The sequence below is a fragment of the Crinia signifera genome, chromosome 2, assembly GCF_055691185.1.
Source record: "Crinia signifera chromosome 2, ASM5569118v1, whole genome shotgun sequence".
In the NCBI taxonomy this organism is placed as follows: Eukaryota; Metazoa; Chordata; class Amphibia; order Anura; family Myobatrachidae; genus Crinia; species Crinia signifera.
Window position 1 is genome coordinate 58,674,046 of NC_139218.1, and position 24,073 is coordinate 58,698,118.

Sequence of the window (24,073 nt, forward strand, 5' to 3'; positions counted from 1 at the left end):
CTTCTAAAACTGCTGCATTAAAAAGAAAAGATGTCGCTCTATAAACTTTGTTGGCTTCGCCTACTGCTAACTGCATGGTGTGCTGTGTGTGATGCTGTCATGGTGTGCTGTGTGTGTGCTGTCATGTTGTACTGTGTGTGTGTGTTGTAAGTGTGTGGTGCAGTGTGAGGGAGTGCCATGTTTGGATGTCAAGGAGGGGATGCAGTTAATTTCCCAGCAGTCGGAATCCCGGCGTTCAAAATCCCGACCGCCGAAATCCCGACCGCCGAAATCCCGAAATGTTCTCCCTTCGTGGGTGTCCACGACACCCATAGAGGGAGAATAAATTAGCGTGGCGAGCGCAGCGAGCCCACAAGGGGGGGGGGGGGGGGGGCGGGGCGCTCCATGTCCGGTCGGGATTCCAGCGTCGGGATTTTGAACACCGGGATTCCGACCGCCGGCATTCCATACCGAATCCTCAAGGAGTGCTGTGAGGGAGTGCAGGGTGTGTGTGCTCTCAGTCAGGGTGTACTGTGTGTGCTGTCAGGGATTGCTGCATCTGGTGTGTGCTGTCAGTGGTGCTGTGTGAGCTGTCTGGGTATACTGTGTATATGCTGTCATGTTGTACTGTGTGTGTGATGTCAGGGAGTGCTGCTGTGAGGGAGTGCAGGGTGTGTTGTGTGTATGCTGTCAGGTAGTGCATGGTGTATTGTGTGTATGCTGTCAGGAAGTGCATGGTGTGCTGTCTGTATGCACACAGGATCCCCTTACGGCATAATCCCTCACAGGCAGCAAATGACAACAATCCAGTGTTACCAGGTTAATTGTGCACAGTACAATGGACACAGCTATTAATGCAGAGCACGTCATTACACACAGAGACAGCAGGGAGACATCACTAGTGTATGTAATATGAGCCCAGCCCAGACACGTTTCTAATCTGGGGAAGAAGAACACAAACACTGATCCTGAATATCTCCCTGTCTAATCAGAGCAGAGGATACAGTCAGCAGTGAGGAAGAGAGACAGCAGCCAATCATAAAGCGGGTTACATCATGCATCTATCAGACAGAAGTCCCTGCCTGCACTGCAAGAGAGAAATGTCTTCTGTGTGCGCGCTGCTTGCTGTCTCACGGGCGTCAGGTGAGCTGCTGTCAACGGCATGGCTGCTTCCATTGGGTGATGCTGCTGCTGGGGTGTAGCTGGAGGAAGAAGGGATTGTGTGCTCCCGTGTAGCTGTCACTGCCTGGGTAAGTCAATACACTGCTAATAGCTCCTTACATGATATGTTTACACATTATACAGTGATATGCTGTATCCAGCGTCATGCAGTCATTCATATACAGTGCTTCCCAGTCATGCTTCGTCCTTAAGCACCTTGATGGTCCAGAAGCTTGAGCACAGGTAACTTACTGTAGTACCTAATTTGTTTTGATTAAGCCATGGCTATCCTTAAAACGGTTAACCTGGGCCGTTGACTCCAGGTTTAGGAACCAAACCACGTAATTGTATACTGTGTATTCTACTGTATATACATTGCTCACTATAACATTGGCATTCTGGTTACTATGCACACAGCTGCATGTCTGCACTTGTTTGCTGATAATGCACGAAGGGATGTATTCAATGTGGCCGGTTAGAAGGTTTTTATGGTGAGGGTGGCTTGTATTTCAGCGAGTGTCCCACGAAAACAAGCCATCCTCGCGTTTACCCCTCTCACTGCCCCTTTTCCCTATTCTATGTTATGAGGGAATCTCCACCATCAGAGGAAGGCGAGGATTTCCCAGAGTGGCGAAGTTCGTGGCTAATGCAATGGCCGCACACACCATTTCCACCTCGCTTTTCAGAAATAGCAAGGTGGAAACGGCGAGTGCAGGAGGTTAGTTGAATACTGAGGGCAGGCTATGATGGCCCACCATCTAACCATAACCCTCCCCACTTCAGCCTAACCTAACTATCCATACACCACCACCTAACCATAACCCTCCCTCCCTTCAGCCTAAACCTGTGTACACACGGTCATTTATCGCTGGCAATATGGTCGCTGAGCGACCATATTATCAGCGATTGGAGTTTGCATCGGCGATAAATCGCCGGGTGCGCGCTCCCGTTTTCAGTCCCCTAATGGTTGCTGGTCAGAGGAGCATGCTTCTCAGACCAGTGACTTCGCCTGCCTCTTCTCCCGGCAGTGTGACATTTTCATCAGCGACCATCTCTGGTCGCTGATGAAAAGGAGACACTGAGCAATATGATTGCTGAGCAATATATTGCTAGCAATACAGTATATTGGAAGCGATCATATTGCTCTGTGTGTACACAGCTTTACTCTAATCCAGCGGTTCCCAACCCGTGGTACGCGTACCACCGGGGGTACGCGCTGGTCTTTCAGGGGGTACGCAAATAAGTCACCGCTAATGGCGGCTGCGTGACCTGGCACATGCACAGGACGCCGGGTCACGCCGCCGCGGCTGGAAGGCAGTAAGACGGGTTGCTGGGGGTATGCGGCGCCGGCTTCTGAGCCTGAGGGGAGGAGAGTGCATTGCGCATCTCTCCTACCCCTCACCGTGCTTCCCTGTGACTGGGTCGCCCGTCAGCCAATCAGAGCTTGCAGGCCGGCAGCCAATCAGGAGCCGGTCCGCGAACTTTGATTGGCGGCCAGCCGTCACAGTGAAGGGAAGGAGAGATGCGCAGTGTGCTGTACTCTCCTTTCCTGAGAGAAGAAGGCAGTGGCGGCAGCTACAGTGACTGCAGGGGGACACTGAACTGTCCTCTCCCCGGCAGCAGCATCATTGGTGAGTGTGCTGCTGCTGGGAAACACTGTGGGGGGCATTGGCACTGTGGGGGCATATTTATTGCTGGCACTGTGGGGGGCATTGCTGGCGCTGTGGGGGCATACCATATTGCTGGCACTATGGGGGCATACCATATTGCTGGCACTATGGGGTCACACCATATTGCTGGCACTGTGGGGCATTACTGGCACTGTGGGGGCATATTTATTGCTGGCACTGTGGGGGGCATTGCTGGCACTGTGGGGGCATACCATATTGCTGGCACTGTGGGGGCATACCATATTGCTGGCACTGTGGGGGGCATTGCTGGCACTGTGGGGGCATACCATATTGCTGGCACTGTGGGGGCATACCATATTGCTGGCACTGTGGGGGGCATTGCTGGCACTGTGGGGGCATACCATTTTGCTGGCACTGTGGGGGCATATTTATTGCTGGCACTGTGGGGGGGGGCATTGCTGGCACTGTGGGGGCATACCATATTGCTGGCACTGTGGGGGGCATTGCTGGCACTGTGGGGCATACTTGTTGCTGGCACTGTGGGGCATTGCTGGCACTGTGGGGCATACTTGTTGCTGGCACTGTGGGGCGTTGCTGGCACTGTGGGGCATACTTGTTGCTGGCACTATGGGGGCATACTTGTTGCTGGCATTGTAGGGGCATTGTTGGATCTGTGGGCACATACCCAGTACCATGGGGTCATACCTGGCACCATGGTGGCATTCCTGTTTCTGGCACTGTGGGGGCATACGTGGCACCATTGGAGCATATGTGTATCTGGCACTTTTGGGGGCATATGTGTATCTGGCACTATTGGAAGGCTAACGTGATCCCTTGGCATGTCTGTTGCTTCAGTAATAGAGATTTGACAGTGTTCTGTTATTTTATATGCTGTCCGCAGAATGGGCTGAGCTTATATTGTGGTCATTGCCAGTATGAACGCTATGTTTTATATTTGGTACCAGAATAATTTTTTGTAGTATAAACTGGGCACTAGAATCTTTTTGGATATCATACATCAGCATGTTCTTAAATTCGTCTGAAGACATGGCACATACCACCACAGTGAAAATGGGGGAGTGACTTGCCCCTGTTAAGCCACACCCTTCAAATGAGAACACACCCCTTTTTAGGCCACGAACCCTAAAAAAATTCACGAGGGGGTACTCATAAATGAAAAGCCTAATCAAGGGGTACGGGAGAAAAAAAAGGTTGGGAACCACTGCTCTAATCTGACCCCCCCCCCTTCGCGCAGCCTAACTCTAAATTCTACCCTAGTGCCTAAGCTGAAGGCCCCGTTACACTTATGCCATTTGGGCCAATTCCGAATCGATCTGATCTGATGCGCGGTCTAATGCATATCAGAATGGAGAACGGGCTTGCATGCAATACATCACATTTCCGGTCCCAGATGGCTCAAGGGGGATCGGATGCCATACACTAGTGCAAGAACTCAAGAATTAAAAAAAAAGTGTCTGGGAAGTCACAGGCCTATAGCCGTCATGTTCAACCTTTGTATTTTTTTTTTTTTTAATTCTTTTTATTTTTTTTATTATTATTATTTTTTCCTGTGTTTCTTTTTATTTCCCCTGTGTATTTTTTTTTTTTCCAGGGGTAATGTGGGTCTTGAACCTGCGGTGCCTTGCTTCCCAGGCATTACCACTGGAATACAGTGCTGCCCACAATTGTATATAGTTCTAAAGGTGCCCATAGACGGTCCGTTCTGTACTATGAGATGTGCGCTCCCGCGCATCTCATCATACGGTACAATAAGTATGTGCTGCACATACTTTTTGTACTAGCTTTACATCGTATCGCATCGCATTGCATGCACAAGGCATTCGATTCGATACAATGTGTACTAATTAAGTACCGAACGGATCGGACGAACGGACCGTGTATGGGTACCTTTAGACCCTTGAAGCTCATTTGCAATATGACATCATCGCTCAACAGCACCACCTCTGGCAGATGCTGGTATACTACTCCTACTGTATTACATGGCATTAATCAGTTAGCTTTCAGACATCTTGTACATTTGAATACGTTTAAGTGAATATATTTTAAAACGGTTGACCAAGTTCTGCATCCACCAAATCGTACTTGAAATATTTTGGTATTTGGTATCTGTACACTAGTAAACATAACAGCAATCTAGAGCACATTGTTTACCCATGTTGTTTACATGATCATTGTTTTAGTGAAAATAATGAATGTTCACTAGGAAGAAATATTGCGTAATTTGGATAAATTGGTTTAGAAACGTAAGCAGTGTTGGCATGCCGTGTTTGGCTTTATCATGCCGTGTTTGGCTTTATCATGCCGTGTTTGGCTTTATCATGCCGTGTTTGGCTGTATCATGCCGTGTTTGGCTGTATCATGCCGTGTTTGGCTGTATCATGACTGGTACAGGAAGTTGCATATGATGTCAGTGGTTTAGAATAAATAAGCAAAGATGTCAGAGGAGAACAGGTTAAATTCTTGCATTTTGCTGTTAACAAAGTATGTTTGCCACCAAAAACTTCAGCATCAGTTTTGCAGGACCTGCTGCTGTTGGAGAACCCTGCCTATCAAAGCCCTGTATCTGTGGTTTCCTGCTGCCTCCATTTAACTCCATCCTCACTAACACAATAACACAAGTAGACGGCTCACTCAATATGAATAACTAATCTAGTGCAGGACACCATCTCCAATCAAACACACTAACAATAATAATAATAATAAATAATCAATACCTCAGTCTATGGTGTTCACTTGTATTTATACTGCTATTTAAATCTGTTCTCTAGATTTAAATTATTTATTTTTATAACTTTGTGTGGAGGACATTTAATATAAAATAACTTTTCCTTTTTAGCTGGTGAGTTGGTGAGGGCCTACCCAACCATTATGCCAGCTGTAAAGCACCACACTGTGGAGGAAGTTGATGATTCCCCATTTGCTAACAGGTGCCTGGTGGCTCTTTCACGGTGCATGACCAGGAAGCGGTAATGCCCTGCTATTGCAGTGCTGGATTCCAGGGGAGTGGGTGGTGTGGGTGAGCCCAGTGAGCTGCTACCACATACACAGTATTGATGGCCATTGACCATCAATGATTAAAAATCGATGTAGAATAGTTTTGCCATCGATAGGGTAAAACCAGATGGTTTCCCTCAATCGATGTCAAAGCATAACCGAATATATATATATATATATTTTATTTATTTATTTACAGTTTCTTACATAGGGCAGCAGAAGACAGTGATATAACAAACTGGGTAACAACAGACAGACTTATAGGTATTAAGGCCCTGCTGCAAGCTTACAATCTATAAGAGGGACATAGGAGGGAAACACAAGGACAGGCACCAGTAATAGCATAGCTTGTAGGTCCAGAAGGGAAGCTGTATGATACATAAGTGCCTCAGAGGGTTATGCTTGTGGAACTTCAATATGATAGGCTTGCCTGAAGAGGTGAGTTTTTAGGGAGTGCTTAAAAGTTTAGAGGTTAGTGGAGAGGGTACTTGTTTCCTAGAACGGCCACAATCGTGAGTGATCGTGGCTCTTAATTAAGGGACACGATCCTCACGATGTGGCCGATTTTTTACAATTTTTTCACTTTGAATGACAGAAATCGGGTCAATCGGTCGGTCGCGACCAATTAAAATCGGCCGCGATGCGACCGACCGATTGACCCGATTTTTCCATAGACTTCAATGTTAAAAAATCTTTTAACATTGAAATCGGGAGGATCGCGTCGGTCTTGTGCCATTATAATGGCACAAGATGAGATGGACTTGATTAAGTCCATCTCACATAGGGTAAAATGATAAAAAAGGTGAAATGGCCCAATATGACCCATTTCACATTTTTTATGTGCCCGCCATGACCCCACGATAGACGTCAACCTGAAGCGTGGCGAGCGCAGCGAGCCCGCGAGGGGCGGCGGTGCGCGTCCTCCGACCTTTTCATTCCCCTTCTATCCACTAGGGCGTGGAGTGAGAATAGAATAGTGTGGCGAGCGCAGCGAGCCCCGCGAGGGGACGCGTATACCTGTGAAGTTAGACGCGTCCCCTCGCGGGGCTCGCTGCGCTCGCCACGCTTCGGGCTCGGTGGCTCGCTGCGCTCGCCACACTATTCTATTCTCACTCCACGCCCTAGTGGATAGTAGGGGAATGAAAAGGTCGGAGGACGCGCACCGCCGCCCCTCGCGGGCTCGCTGCGCTCGCCACGCTTCGGGTTGACGTCTATCGTGGGGTCTAGCCCACTTAGTAACATTTGGGGGGGCAATTGAAACAAATCTGGTGAAAAAAAAAAAAAAATCGGGTGAAAAATCGGTCGGTCGGATCGGTCGCATCGTATGCGACCAAATCGCATGCGATGCGATCGATCCGATTTTTTATCTTACGACCACAACGATCTAAATCGTTGTGGCCTTGCTAGGAAACAAGTACCGTGGAGAGTCTTATTATGCGTGGAAGGGCATTCCACAGGGTGGGAGCAGCCTGATTAAAGCCCTGTAATAGTGAATGGGAGCTAGTGATCTGTGCAGAAGACAGACACAGGTCTTGTGCAGAGCGGAGTGGTCGAGTTAGGAGATATAAGCTGGTGTAGTATGGTTAATAGTTTTATATGTGAATAGAAGTATTTTATATTGAATACAGTAAAATACAGGCAACTAATGGAGGGACTGGCAGAGCGGATTAGCAGATGATAAACGTCTGCAAGCATGCTGTTGCTCCGCACCGATGAGACTTGCCAGCCCCAGACACAGTAGTCTTCACAGTAGTGACGGAACTGAGCAGCTTCCGTGTAATGCGAATATGAATGCGCTACTTTGTGGTGTCATTTGAACTGGGGGTACTATTGTGTGGCCACTCCCCTTCTTTATGAGGCTCCACCCCCTTTTGGAGATGTGCATTGTCATTTTATGGAGTATGGAGGAGATATATATAAGGCTTTATCCCATCAACTGATGCTTACAAAATGTTTTAGCTTTTGCCAGCCCTGGTGCGATGATTGCACTTCTGTAGAGCATACAGAGAAGGATTAATCATCAATATCAGTCCCCCTTATACAGCCTGCTGTTAGTGCATACACTTTTATATTTGCAGCTGTGTCTGACAGATGTTATACAGCCACAATAACCTGTATAATCGCATTCTGTGGCTGCCACAAATATTCCCTTTAAGATGTGCACTGTTCTTTGGAGATGATTGTGTTAAATCCTTAGTCCAGGAGAACTCCATCCTGAAAAGCTGTATTGAGAATCTGTGCACAATGAAATAGGATATGTGCGGTAGGAGTGTGTGGCCTACAGGTTGTTATCTAATTATTGCTGGGCTGTGTCCACTGCAAATGTGGATAGGTTACAACGTTGCAAAGAGCACTTTGTTTCTTAAGCTGGACATACATCAGGATGTCCTGCATGTGACCTGATCGTAATCAGGTCATGGATCGGTCCAACGTGTGATCGAATGTGCTTAAAATACACATCCAATCTGCTTATGACGGCAATGAGAGCCAACAGATCAGATGTGCAGCTTGTCTGATCTGAGGGCCGACCTCACGACCTGCGGAACCACGCATCGTAACGAGAATACATGCCATGTGCACACGATCAGTCGAGATTGAACGTTAGGGCCCAATGTCGTTACGGTGTATGGGGGCCTGTACACTGTAAAAATTAAGTGAGCGAATAATTATTTTTTTTTGTAGTTGACAACGTCTCGTCTCTTATAACACAACATTCTCTGTTCTTATATAGTTTCTATAAAATTATGTAGAAAACTGTGATTTTTGCACAATTTTATGAATTGTTGCAATGTACGGTACTTCTTTACTTTCACGGCGCCACTAGATTAGGACAGATAGGATATCGCGGTCATCGCGGGCATTGAATGCACTAAAAAATCGGGTGCGACGCGATGCCCGCAATTTCCCATAATGACCAATGTTAAATTTCTCAATTGACACGATTTTTCCATAGGAATCAATGTTAAATGGCCCACAGAGGCCAAATAGACACCCTGAAGTGTGAAATGGCCCCCACAATTGTTAACGCCACCCCACGATCAACGTGAACCCGAAGCGTGGCGAGCGCAGCGAGCCTGCGAGGGGCGGCGGTACGCGTCCTCCGACCTTTTCATACCCCCACTATCCACGTCGGCGTGGAGTTGAGAATAGAATAGTGTGGCGAGCGCAGCGAGCCACCGAGCCCGAAGCGTGGCGAGCGCACGAGGATACCTGTGAAGCCCGCGAAGGGACACGTTTACCTGTGAAGGTATCCACGTCCCCTCGCGGGGCTCGCTGAGCTCGCCACGCTTCGAGCTCGGTGGCTCGCTGCGCTCGCCACACTATTCTATTCTCAACTTGCTGCGTGAGTCACGGTGTTGTGCCTGTAGTAACAGCCTATTAATAAAAAAACATTTGGTGTAAACCAAGGTGTTCCCCTGCATCCGCCCCATGCCCTCCCCCTTTTCCCCCTATCCCTTTGTGAAACTCGCCGAAGGCGTTCACTCCTGGGGTTTGCACATGCGCAAACCCCACCATCGGGACCGGGGTGAATTCGGACCTTAGTGATCGCCCTGAATCGCCCCCATAGTTAGGACTGCAGACCAGAGCCTTTCGGTCTAGTTACTAAGTAGATACGCCTCATCCGTACTATAATGTTGCAATATGATCCAGTGATTGAGTGTGACTGCTCTGACTACAGGCCAGAATATAGAGCAATATTGGATATTCTCAGTTTGTAATTTTTTTGTACCATGTGATTTGTATTAGGAGCCAGTTTACCTCCGGAACAGACTCTTTGCCCTGCTGGTCTACAACTAAAATTGCATCTATTTAAAGTTATTGCTTACTAATGGCTGAGATGGAAAAATAATAAAAATGTCACTTAAGTATGAAAATGCGCCATTCATCAACTTTGTGTAAAGATCAGTTTTCACTTATTTGTATTGTGAACAAAGAGTCCACATTAATGCTTAAGTCAGGGCTCGACCAATTTCTAAGAGCCAGGATGAAAATGTAGGAGCTAGACAAACTAAAAATTAGCGACCATGCATGCCGAAGGCACGCACCAAAAATTTACACATGCCATAATGCCCATTACATATACCACATGCCGTAATGTCCATTACACATTATACCAAACATCGCAATGCTCATTACACGTTATGCCACACACTGTAATGCCTATTGCATATCACACCACATGCTGTAATTACATATTATGTCACACAAGTTCCGCTTACCTACATGCTCATTGCTATGTGTTTCGTGCTTGATACCAGGGGTTAGCATGCTTTGCCAATGGTGTTAGCATGCTTTGCCAACGGGGTTAACATGCTCTGCCAATGGGGTGAACATACTCGTTACCTTGGAGTTACATGCTCTGCCAATGGGGTTAACATGCTTGTTACCTTGGAGTTACATTTGCATACCATTTGTATGCGATTCGATGTGCGATGCGATTTATTAACTGTTCATACCCTCACTATCCACTACAGCATGGAGTTGATTTTATATAGTGTGGCAAGCCCCGCAAGGGAACACTATTACTTCACATGTAATCCGTGTCCCCTCGCGGGGCTCGCCACGCTTCGGGCTCGCTGCGCTTGCCACTCTATATAAAATCAACTCCATGCCGTAGTGGATAGTGGGGGTATGAACAGGTAATAAATCGCATCGCACATCGAATCGCATGCAAATCATATGCAATATCACATGTGATTTACTGGCGCCGTGAAACTACTCAAGAACCTTTTTGTGAAACACCATGGAAAATATAGCGATGAAAAATTCCCATAATAAGAGTTGTGATTTGAATTTTTTTTTTGGGTTAGGAATAAAAAAAGAAGTGCCTGGGAAGTCACTTACCTGACCCCTGTCAGAATTCCCTAAATTGTGATGATGGCATCTGTTTTCTGACTGCCTTCATCCCCACTGCTGGTCATCCTGCAGGTAAGATAAATAAGTAGACTGTGGCAGGAAGTTCAGAGCTGGAGCTCCAGTGTTTAATTATTAGAGTACCAATGGAGAGTATTACAAATGCGTGTGCTACAGATGGTCTAGGGCAGGGGTGGGGAACCTCAGGCCCGGGGGCCGTATGCGCTCCCCGTAGCCGGTCTGAGTGGCCCGTCCACACGCCCGGCGACTTTGCCGGGAGTCAAGTACAGGGAAATTCTCGTGAGAGGTCGGTATTTCTCTCGAGATTCCTCTTAATCAACAGCAGCCGGAGACTGTCAGGCCTATTCAGTGGCAGCCGGCGGAGCGTGCAGCAGGACAATTTGTAAGAGAAATTTTTACATATTGCCCCCGAAGGATATTTTTTTCCCCATACAAGCGGCCCTTGGCACAAAAAAGATTCCCTAGCCATGGTCTAGGGGGTTCCGTTAGTGCACAACGGGCTAGCGCCAAGTAAGCATGTACTCGTTTTGCTGGAGCTTATACAATTGTAGCCACACTCATCGTTGCTGTGTGTGTTTGAATGTTATCGGAATGTGTCTGTTCATGTTCCATTGCATAGAACGTCATTGACATTGGCACAGTAAAGGTACCATACTGTGAGTGAAATATTTTGCAGAGCGGCAATTTCTTTTTAAAGGAGAACTAAACCTTCTTTTTTTTTTTTTTAGCAATCACCCCTTCCTCCCTGGGATAAACATAGGATTCCCATGCCCTCACTTCCTGATCTATTCACCTCCTGCTTAATTTATTTCTTGACACGGCCAATCCCTGGCATACTCACCCCTCCCACTGACACTCTAGAGAACTCTAAATCAGTACAGCGATCACATGCAGCATTTATCCATAATGCCAAATAGCTGTCGGAACAACCTAATGTTTTTTTTATTTTTTTGAGCTAGAGTTACATAAATTGCTACAAAACGCGTTTCTAGCATCCTGTGAGCACTGGGCTTACAGCATTAATAACGCCTATAGGCATCTATGTGACAGGCATACCTATCTGACTACCTTACGCAGCTCGTTAGGGAAGGTAAGTGCCAGGATGCATGGGACTGAAGTATACCGAAGCACACATGCTAAAATGATAGTCAGAGGGGAATTCAATTGTTCGTGGGACTGCTATAACGTTGCTCAGTTTGAGCCGTGGGGTGTGTACAGCTCGCAGTCTCCTGAGGTGCGAGCTGAAATGTGCACTTTGGGCATCCAAACTGGAGTTCGAGTGCCGCAGACAGGACTTTAGACCGGTTTAGCTGCTATACGTGGCTAAACCCAGTACTAAGAGGTCCACAAACATTTGAATTCCCTCCTTAGAATGTTTTTAACTGCGAAGAATCCCAGCAATTTTCTGTTCGTGCCAGTTTTAGTTAATGAGCCCAATAGTGTAAATACTCTGTCTGTAAATGTGTAGATGTGTCCTGTCACTCCAAATAGCCCCTCTTGTCTTCCCAGGCCCTGTGCAGCTTGGTTGCACCAAGTGGCTTTTCGCTGTGCACCGTATACATACAAATAAAACTACTGGAGCAACTCCCAAACTCTAGCGTTTGCAGAACACTGTAATTTACTTCATTTATTACATCTGTGTGCGACTGAGTCAATTCAAATGGCCGCAGCTCTCCTGACAAAGTTGCATAGTTTTTAAGGTTTATTCCTACAAATGTGTCCAAGTACATTATTGCTGCTTATATAAGCTTATCATAGTGGTATCGCGATGCTTACAGAGCGCAACATGCAGCACCCATTCGCATCGCTGCCAGTAGCCATTGTAGTGAATGGGAGGCAGACGCATGGCCAAGCCATCTCCCATTCATTTTAATGGCATAGCATGTGATCCCACACACCCCACTCTTCTGTGCCATACTTGCTTCGATGCAAGCACATTGTAACATGAATGTAAGCGGACAGCTCCCTATTCAGTTTTCAGCAGATATTTTTCTGGTACTTGTGTATTATCACGGCACCCAATCTCATCTAAATCGCATATGATATCGCATCCGATTTGCGGCTGATTTTTTTGGCCGATTTGATCTGCGATGCGATTTTGCGTCCGATTTTCGTCCGATTTTTTTTTTTTTTTTTTTTTTTGCAGATTTTCGGCCATTTCCTGCCGATTTGCATGTTATTCCATCCTTGCACTCCCCCAGGTACTATGCGATGGTATGCGATGTGATTTTCGGGAAAATGCCCCTGATTGTACAATTAAATATCGCATCGCATTGCATGCAAGCAAGTGGCATGCAATGCGATGTGATTCGCAATGTTAAATGCACCCCCATTGTTAATGCCACCCCCACTATCAACGCCAACCCGAAGCGTGGCGAGCGCAGCGGTACGCGTCCTCCGACCTTTTCATACCCCCACTATCCACGTCGGCGTGGAGTTGATTTTAGATAGTGTGGCGAGCGCAGCGAGCCACCGAGCCCGAAGCATGGCGAGGGGACGCGGATTACTTTACATGTATTCCGCGTCCCCTTGCGGGGCGCGCTGCGCTCGCCACACTTCGGCCTCGGTTGCTCACTGCGCTCGCCACACTATCTAAAATCAACTCCACGCCGACGTGGATAGTGGGGGTATGAAAAGGTCGGAGGACACGTACCGCCGGCCCTCGCGGGCTAGCTGCGCTCGCCACGCTTTGGGTTGGCGTTGATAGTGGGGGTGGTGTTGACAATGGGGGTGCATTTAACATTGTAAGCACCCATCAGGGTGATTGTACAATTACAAATCGAATCGCTTCACATGCATCACATGCCACTATATTGCATGCGATGCACTACGATGGAAATCGGGGGTGTGCAAGGTGTGCAATGATGGAACAGCATAAAAATCGTCCGAAAATCGGCCGCAAAATCGCATCCGATCTTTGCATGCGATTTGCGGCCGATTTTCGACCGATTTCGTGGGCGCCGTGATAATTCACAAGTACCATTTTTCTTTATTGTGCTAATACGCTCAAAAGTCAATTGCAATATAGAGTTAATAAATTATGTTTTTTTTTACTAGCACACGAGACATTGGTTATGTGTGTATTCCACCCTTGGAATTGAATAGAGTACAGGTTAATATGTATTTTTTATGTATTCACTAGAAAATACAATACCAAACACACAAATGTGACTGAGCCTTAAGGGCGTTATCTGTGTACACAGGCCAGCTAAGGAAAAAAGCGCTAACATTTTACAGCACCCAAACTGCTCTGGTCTAATACTTTGAAGTGAGGTAGGAAACACTAGCGCCTAATATCATATTTTAATTTATGTAATTTTTGCTTGGTTGTTCCTGTGTTACAGGGGATAGGGGAAACGGATTTTAGTCTTTAACATAGAGAATAATTCCATATTGGGAGTAAGAGTTCCATGAAATACTGGTGCAAGAACTGTAGTGCTGTAGCTTGGGGACAGTACACCTTGTGGATGTGCAAATGTTACCATTTTATCCTGTTTTAGGGTCATTATCAATATTATTTTTGCCATTGGCTAGTGCAGGCCTGGTCTTGGTTTGTGTCTCCAGTTGTGAAATTACATGCCCCAGAATGCTTTGTTGGGTGCCGTTAATGTCTGTATATTATTTAAGGGTTTTAAGGCGGGTGTGGGACTGCTTTTGTATTCCATTATCCATGTGGTAAAAAGTAATGCATTCATCAGTGCATAAATGGTTTCTGGGTAAGAGAATTAGAATAGTTACATAGGGGCAGATGTATTAAGCCTGGTGAAGAGATAACGAGGAAGTAGAAGGTGACAATGCACCAGCCAATCCGCTATGTTAAGAATGACAGTTAGGGGTCGATTGGCTGCACACTGTTAAGGGCCCCATACATCAGCAATTAATTGTGACAATTTTCAGATATGGAGATGATTGCCACAATTAATTTTAGATGTGTGGGCTCCCCCTTTTGGCAATCCCAATCAAAATCGCCAATCGATTGCTTAATCAGGTTTTTAAACATGTTTAATAATCTGGTATTATCTGTAGATCTTTTTTATATGTGTGGGCATTCCCAATTCGTCGTCTTCATGTATTTACATTATGAACAGCTGAAATGACAATCGATTGGGGCAATTTCCAGATATGAAGATGCAATCTTTAGATGGAAAAATCTGCCGATCACTGAAATAAATCTGTAATGTGTGGGCAAAGTCAGATAGATTGTAAAATCCATTTATCTGGCCAAAATATCCCTATATCTGAAAATCCATAAACTGTGATTGCTGATGTATGGGGCCCATTAGATAGTAGTTGAGGTTCAAAAAAAAACGAACGTCCATTAAGTTCAACCTTATTTACAGGACCCATTACAGTGAATTGTATAGATGTGATATCTCCATTGTAATTTATTTACTATATTTTTCAACCTTTGGCTAAATTGTGATTATGGGTTGTACCCCTAAATGTTTTTTTTCCCAATAACTGTTTGTCCAACCTTTTGTATAAATGTATTTAATTTGTCTGCCAACACCACGTCTTCTGGAAAGGAGTTCCATATCTTTATTGCCCTAACTGTAAAAAAAAAAAGCCTTTCCTTCTAAGGGTATACAATCTTCTTTCCTCTAGTCCAGGGGTGGGGAACCTTTGGCCCTCCAGTTGTTATTGAACTCCACGTCCCAGCATGCCTTGCAACAGATTTAGCATGGCCAAGTAGCGAAACTAAAGCAGGGCATGCTGGTATGTGTAGTTAAACAGCTGGAGGGTCAAAGGTTCCCCATCCCTGCTCTAGTCTGAGTGCATGCCAATGTGTCCTAGCCTCCGACCTCAAAGCAACGAGGGAGCCTGATAGTTCATTATATTGCCCCCTGATATATTTGTATATGTTAAACATGTCTCCCCTTAAACACCTCTTCTCCAGCGTAAACATTCCTAATTTGTCTAATCTTTCCTTGGTTGCCCTTTTCTGGATTTTCTACAGCTCTATAATGTCCTTTCTGTAATGCGAGCCCAGAATTGCATTCCAAATTCCAGATGAGGCCGAACCCGTGCCTTGTAGAGGGGTATAATTACAATGATATCCCCAGTTTGCAAGCCCCTTATTTATACATGCTAGTATCCAGTTGACCTTGGCGACTGCATCCTGACAGTGAGTCAATTTGGACTTCTAGGTCTTTTACCTATTCTTATTTGCTCAATTGTACCCCATTTAAATTATAAGTCACTCACTGGTTATGTCTCCCAAGATGCATAACTTTACATTTCTAAACCTTGAACCTCATTTTCCATTTGTCTGCCCACTCATCTAGTTTATTTAAATCTTTCTGTAAAATACCATGCCTAAATATTCTAGAACACCTTAATAATTATTCCTGTCTTCCCAGTCAGTGAATCTCTCAGGTATTTCCTCCACTGTACCATATGTATAGATTTGTTATAGCTGTTGTCCCGATTTTACTGCTCCCTGCAAGAAGGCTGGGTACACATCAGGCCGACCGGCAATCTTGTCAATAACGATGAAATCCCTTTGTCCTGGTCCACGCAAAATTGGCGGTACACAATTTCCAGATTACATACCCTATTAACTAACCCTCCCTACCAGATGCAAACCCACTGCCCAATGTAATGAACGTCGGAACACCATCTTGTTCCTGTCCTTCATTAACAGGCACAGCGCCACATATAATACCTTCAGTGTTGCTGTGCAGCACGGATGACCAGAAGAGGATGTATGCAACCTGTGGGAGGATGCAAACAGTCATACACCGTAGGCAATGCGCACGATTTGTCTTTCTGATATAGCAAATCATGCCGATATCACTCTAGTGTGTACTCGAACTAAGGAACAATGGGTCAGATGTATTAAGCCTTAACCACTTAAGTGGTATGCCCAGAGATTTCTAGGGCTCAGCTGCGCTGCCTCAGCGGGCTGTCCTGGAACATCTCCGGGCATACCACTAAAATGAAAGTGTGCGCCAGTGGTTCCAGGTGTGCACCACTGGCGCATCACCGGGTACCCCACCCCATTGGCCACACTGATGTCCCCTCGACCCCCCTCACCTCTCGGCTCCGGCGATTGTACGCCAGAGCTCCCCTGCCCCCGCCACCATTAGTTGTAGTGATTGACAGGCGGCAGGCTCGGGAGAGTTCAGGCACCCGAGTCCTCCCGAGCAGCCGCGAAACATCCCCGAGCCTGCCGCCTGTGTGATCACACTGACAGGCGGCTGGGGCAGCGGTGGTAGCGGAGCTCCGGCGTACTAACGCCGGAGCAAAGGTGAAAGGGGAGGGGGTGCGGAGGGGAGGGGAAGCGGCCTCTGACGACCTGTGGTGGGTTTTGCTGGGGCAGGACAAACCTGCCCTGGTAGGTTTATCCTGCCCCAGCAAAACCCACCACTCAAGGGGTTAAGAAGAGATAAATGCAAGGGTTATAAAGAGAGACAAATGTCTAGCCAATCACTTGCTAACTGCCATGTTACAGGTTGTGTTTGAAAAAAGTCAGTAAGGAGCTGATTGGCTGGATGTTTAAAGGCCCCCATACACTAGGGCGACTTGTCCTTAGGACAAGTCGCCCCCGACTTCCCCCTGAGCTTCCCCGGCTGCTCCCCGGGGGAGCTTGATTAGATTGGCACTTGATGTGCCATTTTTTACATGTGATAAATCGTCTCGATTTATCACATGTAAAAAACCCGGGGAGCAGGGGGGGGGGGGCGTCTGTGTCCTGTGTCTGTGTCCCCCGCTGCTGGGGACGCTGCGGGGGACAGCGTCGGTGCGAGGCGGTAGAGGCAGCAGGGGGGGCTGGGGACGCTGCGGGGGACACGTCTGTGCGAGGCGGTAGAGGGAGCAGGGGGGGCTGGGGACGCTGCGGGGGACACAGGCGGCAAAGAGCCGGGCAGGGGGAGCCGGCCGGGAGCTGTCAGTAATGAATAAAAAAAAAAAGCCCATACAATGAATGGGCAGCCTGTGATTGGCTGCTGAGCGCTCTCTCAGCCAATTGCTGACTGGCTGAGAGAGTGCTCAGCCAATCACAGGCCGCCCATTCATTGTATGGGCTTTTTTTTTTTTATTCATTACTGACAGCTCCCGGCTCCCCCTGCCCGGCTCTATGCCGCCTGTGTCCCCCGCAGCGTCCCCAGCCCCCCCTGCTCCCTCCACCGCCGCCCCGCCCCACTAGGTCCCAAGTCGGGTGGTCGGACGTGCAGCAGGTCCGACCACCCGACGCAGATCCGATGCGCACGGGACCGCGCATCGGATCTGAGGGGACATCAAAACTAGCCGATTTTGGTCCGATTTCGGCCAGATCCGACTGATCTGGCTGAAATCTGACCAAAATCGGCTAGTGTATGGGGGCCTTAACTCTCCTTATCACCCTTGCATTTATCTCTTGTTAAGGCTTAATACATCCTCCCCAGTGAATCCTATCTGCCTTAGTGGCAGATAGGATTCATTCAGTGACCTACAGATGGAGTACTTCCCATCTTGGCAGGGGATGGTGCTGGTGACGCCAGCCGCCATCCCCCGCCAGCGCCATATCGATGGCGAGAAGGGGACGCGCGCGCGCACGACGGCGCTTCCAGCCGCTCCCCCGGGTCACCGCCGGCTTGTCGGCAGTAACCCGGGGTCCCCGCCGCCTGCCCGCACCCCCCCTACCCCCCCTAACCTCCCCTAACCCTGTCCGTCTCCCTGAGGCGGAGACGGACAGGGTTTCCGTCGCGTGTCTCATTATGATGGATGGCGAGGCTGCTGGCGGATCGCCAGCGGGGACGTTCTGGCGATCCGCCAGCAAGGATGTAGCCTGCTACATCTGTACTTGGAGTATTGTTGAGGCTGATGAAATCTACAGTACATGGATAGTGATATACAGTATGCCCGGAGTGACAGGCACACAGTCATACAATGATGACATCCCGTAATTTTCAACATAACCTATGCACTTATTGAGTGGTAAAAATGGGCCAAACCATGTGCACTGCGGGTCGGGGAAATGTAACTTGCAGAGAGAGTTAGATTTGGGTGCGTTGAAACTGAAATTTAAATTGCAGTGTAAAATTAAAGCAGCCAATATTTACTCTGCACAGAAACAAAATAACATCCAAATCTCCCTGCACATATAACATTTGCTTCACCCGCAGTGCACATGGTTTTGCCCGTTTTGAGAACAAATTTGTCCTCCAATCAGGTCTGAATTAGGCCAAGTGTCTCATTTGGAGAGTTAATAGTATAATCGTCTGTAGCAGCTTGACCTGGATATGCAATTCCACTCTGCCGGGAGGGAAAATATCTCAGAACCGACTACTTGAAGTCAGATGGGTTCGGTCAAACCCCTGCCCCTCCCCCCAAATTCCTCCGCCTATCATTCAGGCAGATGTGTTCGCTATTCTGCGCTGAGATCGCAGGACCCGTTCTATACATGCGCAGATCAAATCTTGCTCTTGGATAACAAACATCCCTTGTGGAAACTGCAGGTTAGATCAATCCAACCTGAATTAGCCCCTTAGTGCGTATAGCAGTGCCACCTGCTTTCTATTCTGTATTAATTTTGTTGTGAGGACTGGCACTTCTTTTTCAGGAAGGCTGCTGCGCAAGTTTTAATTTTGGGTATATATACTGTATATACAGTACTTTCTGAGATAGTCTTCGACATTCTTCTGTTTCGATATTGCACACCTGTCTTCTTCCAGTACCCTCTCCATTCTTCTCCTGCCTCCTACTAGAAAATGCTGGCTAGCCTGTTTAGAATGAAAATAAGAACTGCACCCAAATACTGCTATCCTATATGGCAGGGGTAGCCAACTCCAGCCCTCGAGAGCTACCAATAGATCACCATTTCCAGCTCACCTCGCAGGTGCAGTCATTATTGACTAAAGGTGCATACACACTGTACAATTCTTTTGACCAATTTCTTTGAAAGACATTTCCTTTGAACCCAGTGTCCTGGACGAAAGATGTTGGCAAAAGATATTGACGAAAGAAGAAAGATCTAGCTACAGTTTATAGGCTGTTTTTGAAAGATATCCGAATTGAGCTGCATGCACAATTGACGAACAATCTTGATGAACAACTGGCGGGTATGCGCATCATCATTCGTCGTTCATCTGTCGTCAACCTGTTTCATCCAGGACACTGGGTTCAATGGAAATGTCTTTCAACAAAATTGGTCAACAAAAATTGTACAGTGTGTATGCACCTTTAATGTTTTCCATGTCTCCTCACAGAATCACCATTGAAGTATTTAGCTCCACCTGTGGATCTTTTAAAATCTGTTGGTAGCTCTTGAGGACTGGACTTGGCTACCCCGGCTTTATGGGATAGTCACCCATAGTTACCCCAAAAAAAACTAAACAAAGGGACAGTCGTGTGTAATAGAAATAATTATAATCAATGTAATGTAACCAACTGAAAGGTATTATTAAAAAAAAATAATGTATACATACAATTAACCAAAATAAATGTGTAAATCAAAAGATAATAAAACCACACTATTATATCATTGTTATATTTATATATTTACCAGTTATGCTGGAGATTTTCTTGTTACTACTACACAGCTGCAGTTTACAGTACCATCATCTGTTCTCATCCTTTCCACTAACAGAACTGAGTGTTCAATTGGTTCTTCTTTGTTAAATATCTAGCTGGATGTCAGTCCGCTACTCAATTAGGACCTAGCGGGTTGAAGTGCCGTTACAGAGGCGTGGAAGTATCATCAACGACACCTATGCCTGCCCCAATCTCACCCATGTGGCTGGACACACACTGAGACATTGTGTATCAAGATGATTTTGTGGACAACAAACCATCATATGGTTACTGCGGTACACGTTAGGACAATCTAATGAATGATGAAGTGACAATTTACTCCATCCTTCATTAGTATACCCTATGTCACTAGAGCTATCCCTCGGTTGGTAGTGCATAATGATATGCCTGATGTGTCACTCCGATTTAGCTGTCCTGGCCAATATCTCAGTGTGTATCCAGCTCTAGGTTCTGCAAACAAAGTTTTGCAAGGTCAGAAAATATGGCCGCGCTTGGTATTAACTCCTTCTAACTGAATTGACCCCCAGTTTTCCACTGCATCTTCAGGATTCTTCTTTAACAGCTGTGTCCCTCTAGCCTATCACATTGATATGTATACACAATCTGCGGAGTTTGTTTCCTAAGTGTATTGTAAGGTCTTCAGTTCAGACTACTATACAAATTTGTTTTTTTTTATCATGACACCATTTGATATACTGTATGTCGTAATTCAATGGAGTCGAGAGAATGAGAATAACAATGTAATACCCCATTTCTGGTTACTGATTTATTTTTTAACTCTTTGTCTCTAGAGCCGACAGTCGCCATGAGTAGTGAACTAAATATCCCGGTGGATCCCTCCACCCCGGCATCATCGGAGCGGGGCAACAAAGGCATGGACTACAGAGACTGGGTCCGGCGCAGTTACCTGGAGCTGGTCACATCCAATCATCACTCTGTCCAGGCCCTATCATGGAGGAAGTTGTATCTCAGCAGGGCCAAGTTGAAAGCATCTAGCAGGACCTCTGCTTTGCTTTCTGGTTTTGCAATGGTAAATATAAAAGGACCAGTTTATTTTATGTGTTTACTGTTATATTTGCTATTTCTATGTTGTTTCTATGTTTCTAGCAAGTTTCTGTACTAGCAAGCACAAAGCATGTCATAATACACATACATGAATAAATGTTCTCAGTGACTATAAAAACTACATCTTGCTACATTCTGCTTTGCTGTTATTGGAGGAGAAATGTACTGCAATTATCATCAAGATGGGCATAAAGGTTATCTGGCCTGGGTTATTTTAAAATTTGGAAGGGTTATCAACAATGGATGAAGTTAATAAAAATATTTAGATGTGGAGAAGGTAATGAGGGTCTCCTTATTCTGCACATGTGTAACTTTTGGCCAGATGTATCAAGCTTCAAAAGTGATAAAGTGGAGAGTGATAAAAAAACAGCCAATCAGCTCCTACCTGTCATTTTTCAAATCCAGCCTGTAACATGGTATTAAGAAGCTGATTGGCTGGCTGTTGATCTTATCATTTTTGATGTTTGATAGATTTGGCCCATTGTGTATCAATGCCCAGTTATCACCTGATTGTCTATCATTAATGACAAGGCCTCTTTGTAAAAAAAAAACTGCTGGTCAAGAGAGGCTGTTGGTTCTCTTGACTCATATTACATTGAAAATACCTGCAGGGAGATATAATGGGGTCCGAGTTTCCGGAGGTCTGGGATTTCAATTGAGATTGTCCATATTTTTAAAGTGACAATCATTTACAAGGGATAACCAACACTGTCACAGTTCCCCGCAGATCTCTAAGTGTGTCTGAAAGAAATTATCCATTAGAAACTGTACTTCAGCAAACTATGAATATAGTACATTTTACAGACATCTGTTGAATTAAAATATATAATATATACAGGGTGATTCAAAAGTCACAGTACACCCTTTTGTTTCAAAATCTGTGCAGGAAATGGGGACAGTGAATACTCCAGTAAGGTATGGGTGAGGTGGGCTATCATTTATCTTTTAGGGTATTTACCGCACATACCTTACTGGAGTATTCAGTTTTCCCATTTCCTGCCCGGAGCCCCACCGCTTCCCATCTAGGTTCGCAGAGATGGGGAAGCGCAAACGTCTCATGCGCTCGTGTGTCCCAGTGCCAAGAATGGGGCACGCGAGCATCAGTCATTTGAATGAGTGCGGCTCCACTAAGTTTGTTACTCTACGGCTCCATCTGTACCTACCTTTCAAAAGATTTACACTTTCTTAGAGAAAAAAATAATTGTGTATTTGAAACCTGGACTGGTAACAAAAGCTGAAGACCGTGTTTAATTTTTCTCGCTAAATAAGGACAATTTTATTGTCTTGGCAAGTTGTGTTTCAAGATTGAGAGACGTAACGGAATCTACAAAGAAAGTTTTTGTTGATCAATTTACCGTTGTGACAGCCAAGAAGAAAACTGGGCTAATAAAATACTTTACACATACATACAAGATTACATTAATATCAAAAATAATGAGTTTTTGGGGGGCGTGGCCTGGCACGCTGGCTGAGCAGTCGAGTCTCACCGGAGCTCCCGGATAACTCTGCGAAATTCCCCTCCTAAATAGCCCTACTCGTTCCAGACTGCCTCCCCACCCTGCCTCTAGCCCCCTCTACACCCCCTGCCTGCCTCGGTCCGAGGTCGCGGAGCCGGGCAGCACTTTTAAGAGCTGCTGCAGGTTGCGGCCTGGTCCGGGGATAGGGGCCGGGACCTCGAGTTCGGGGAGGAAGTCGGAGCGGTGACGCGGCGCGAGACGCTACAACACAGCCGCTGACGGGGGTCATCTGTGCATCCTCCTACTGCCCGGACGGTAAGCACTATCACCTGCTGCCCCGCCGACAGACACCCCGGAGCTCACCCTTCACCCGCAGCGTGCCGGACCAGCGAGACAGCCGCCCAGCCTCAACACCCAGCGGCACGAGATCCCCGCACCACCGGTGAGTGGAGTTCAGCCGCTGCCTGGGACTAACCCCATACGGGGATCACCACGCGCCGGCCTAACACCCCTATCCACCTTCTGGCTGCGGCTGGACCCAGCCATTACCGCATCCCCCACGTGGCTCCGCCATTTTCCCAGCGTCCCCATCGGAGCTTACAGCCTCCTGCAGCTACCCCTCAGGATCCAAAACCCCTTCCTGTGACCCTTACCTAGTAGCGTATACAGGGCTGAGCTGTACCCTACAACACCCGCTGACCCCCCCCTTGACTATCACTGGCTGATATACAGTTGGGGCCAGCACACAGCCCACCCTCCATCAACCTCCTTGGAGACACTAGGCATCAGCACAGCATCACACCAATACCCAGAACATCCCCCAGGCTGCAGCCCAGACAAAGGATCTATCTCCTCTTCCAAAATACCCTGGGTGCCACCAACCCCACCCTAGTGGCGCTGTAACATAGCGCATCCCTAACAGTCTATACAATACTACCCATCCAGGCCTCAATGTAATATCCACACCTCATGGCCGCCGCTCTGTGACGACTGCAACTTCCACTATATATGAAGTAACAATTTGCTACGGAAACCCCCACGGTACCTAACACTATCTTCCCATCATCAGCGCAATCAGTGTCTGAACCAAATATGCCCCCAAAGAGACCCAAGGAGGTCGCCCCAACCAAAATAAGCATGTCTGCCAAGAAATCCCCTCAAAACCCACAACCACAAACAAGCCCCCTGCAGCATGCATACAACCCCTTGGGAGCTCAAGCGGAGCGAAGCTCCCTCACCGGCATGGCAGGTATAGACGCCGACTCCGACGAGCCTGTTACAGTGAAGTCCCTTTGCCAGGTCTTCTCTGCATTCCAAGCAGAGATTGCCAAAGACCTAAAGCTAGCCATCCGTGAGGTCAAAACTGAGTTGGTGGCG

The 24,073-nt window shown here is 46.9% G+C and overlaps 1 protein-coding gene across 1 annotated transcript in view; it reads left to right on the forward strand.

Moving 5' to 3' along the window:
* Window positions 1-886: 886 nt before the first annotated feature.
* ORAI2 (ORAI calcium release-activated calcium modulator 2) overlaps window positions 887-24,073 on the forward strand; it is a 40,060-nt gene continuing 16,873 nt past the window's right edge. The window contains exons 1-2 of the mRNA XM_083172202.1: window positions 887-1,229; window positions 20,966-21,204. Of these exons, the coding sequence (XP_083028328.1) occupies window positions 20,980-21,204 (225 nt within the window). The 5' untranslated portion in view covers window positions 887-1,229; window positions 20,966-20,979. The remainder of the gene's footprint in view (window positions 1,230-20,965; window positions 21,205-24,073) is intronic.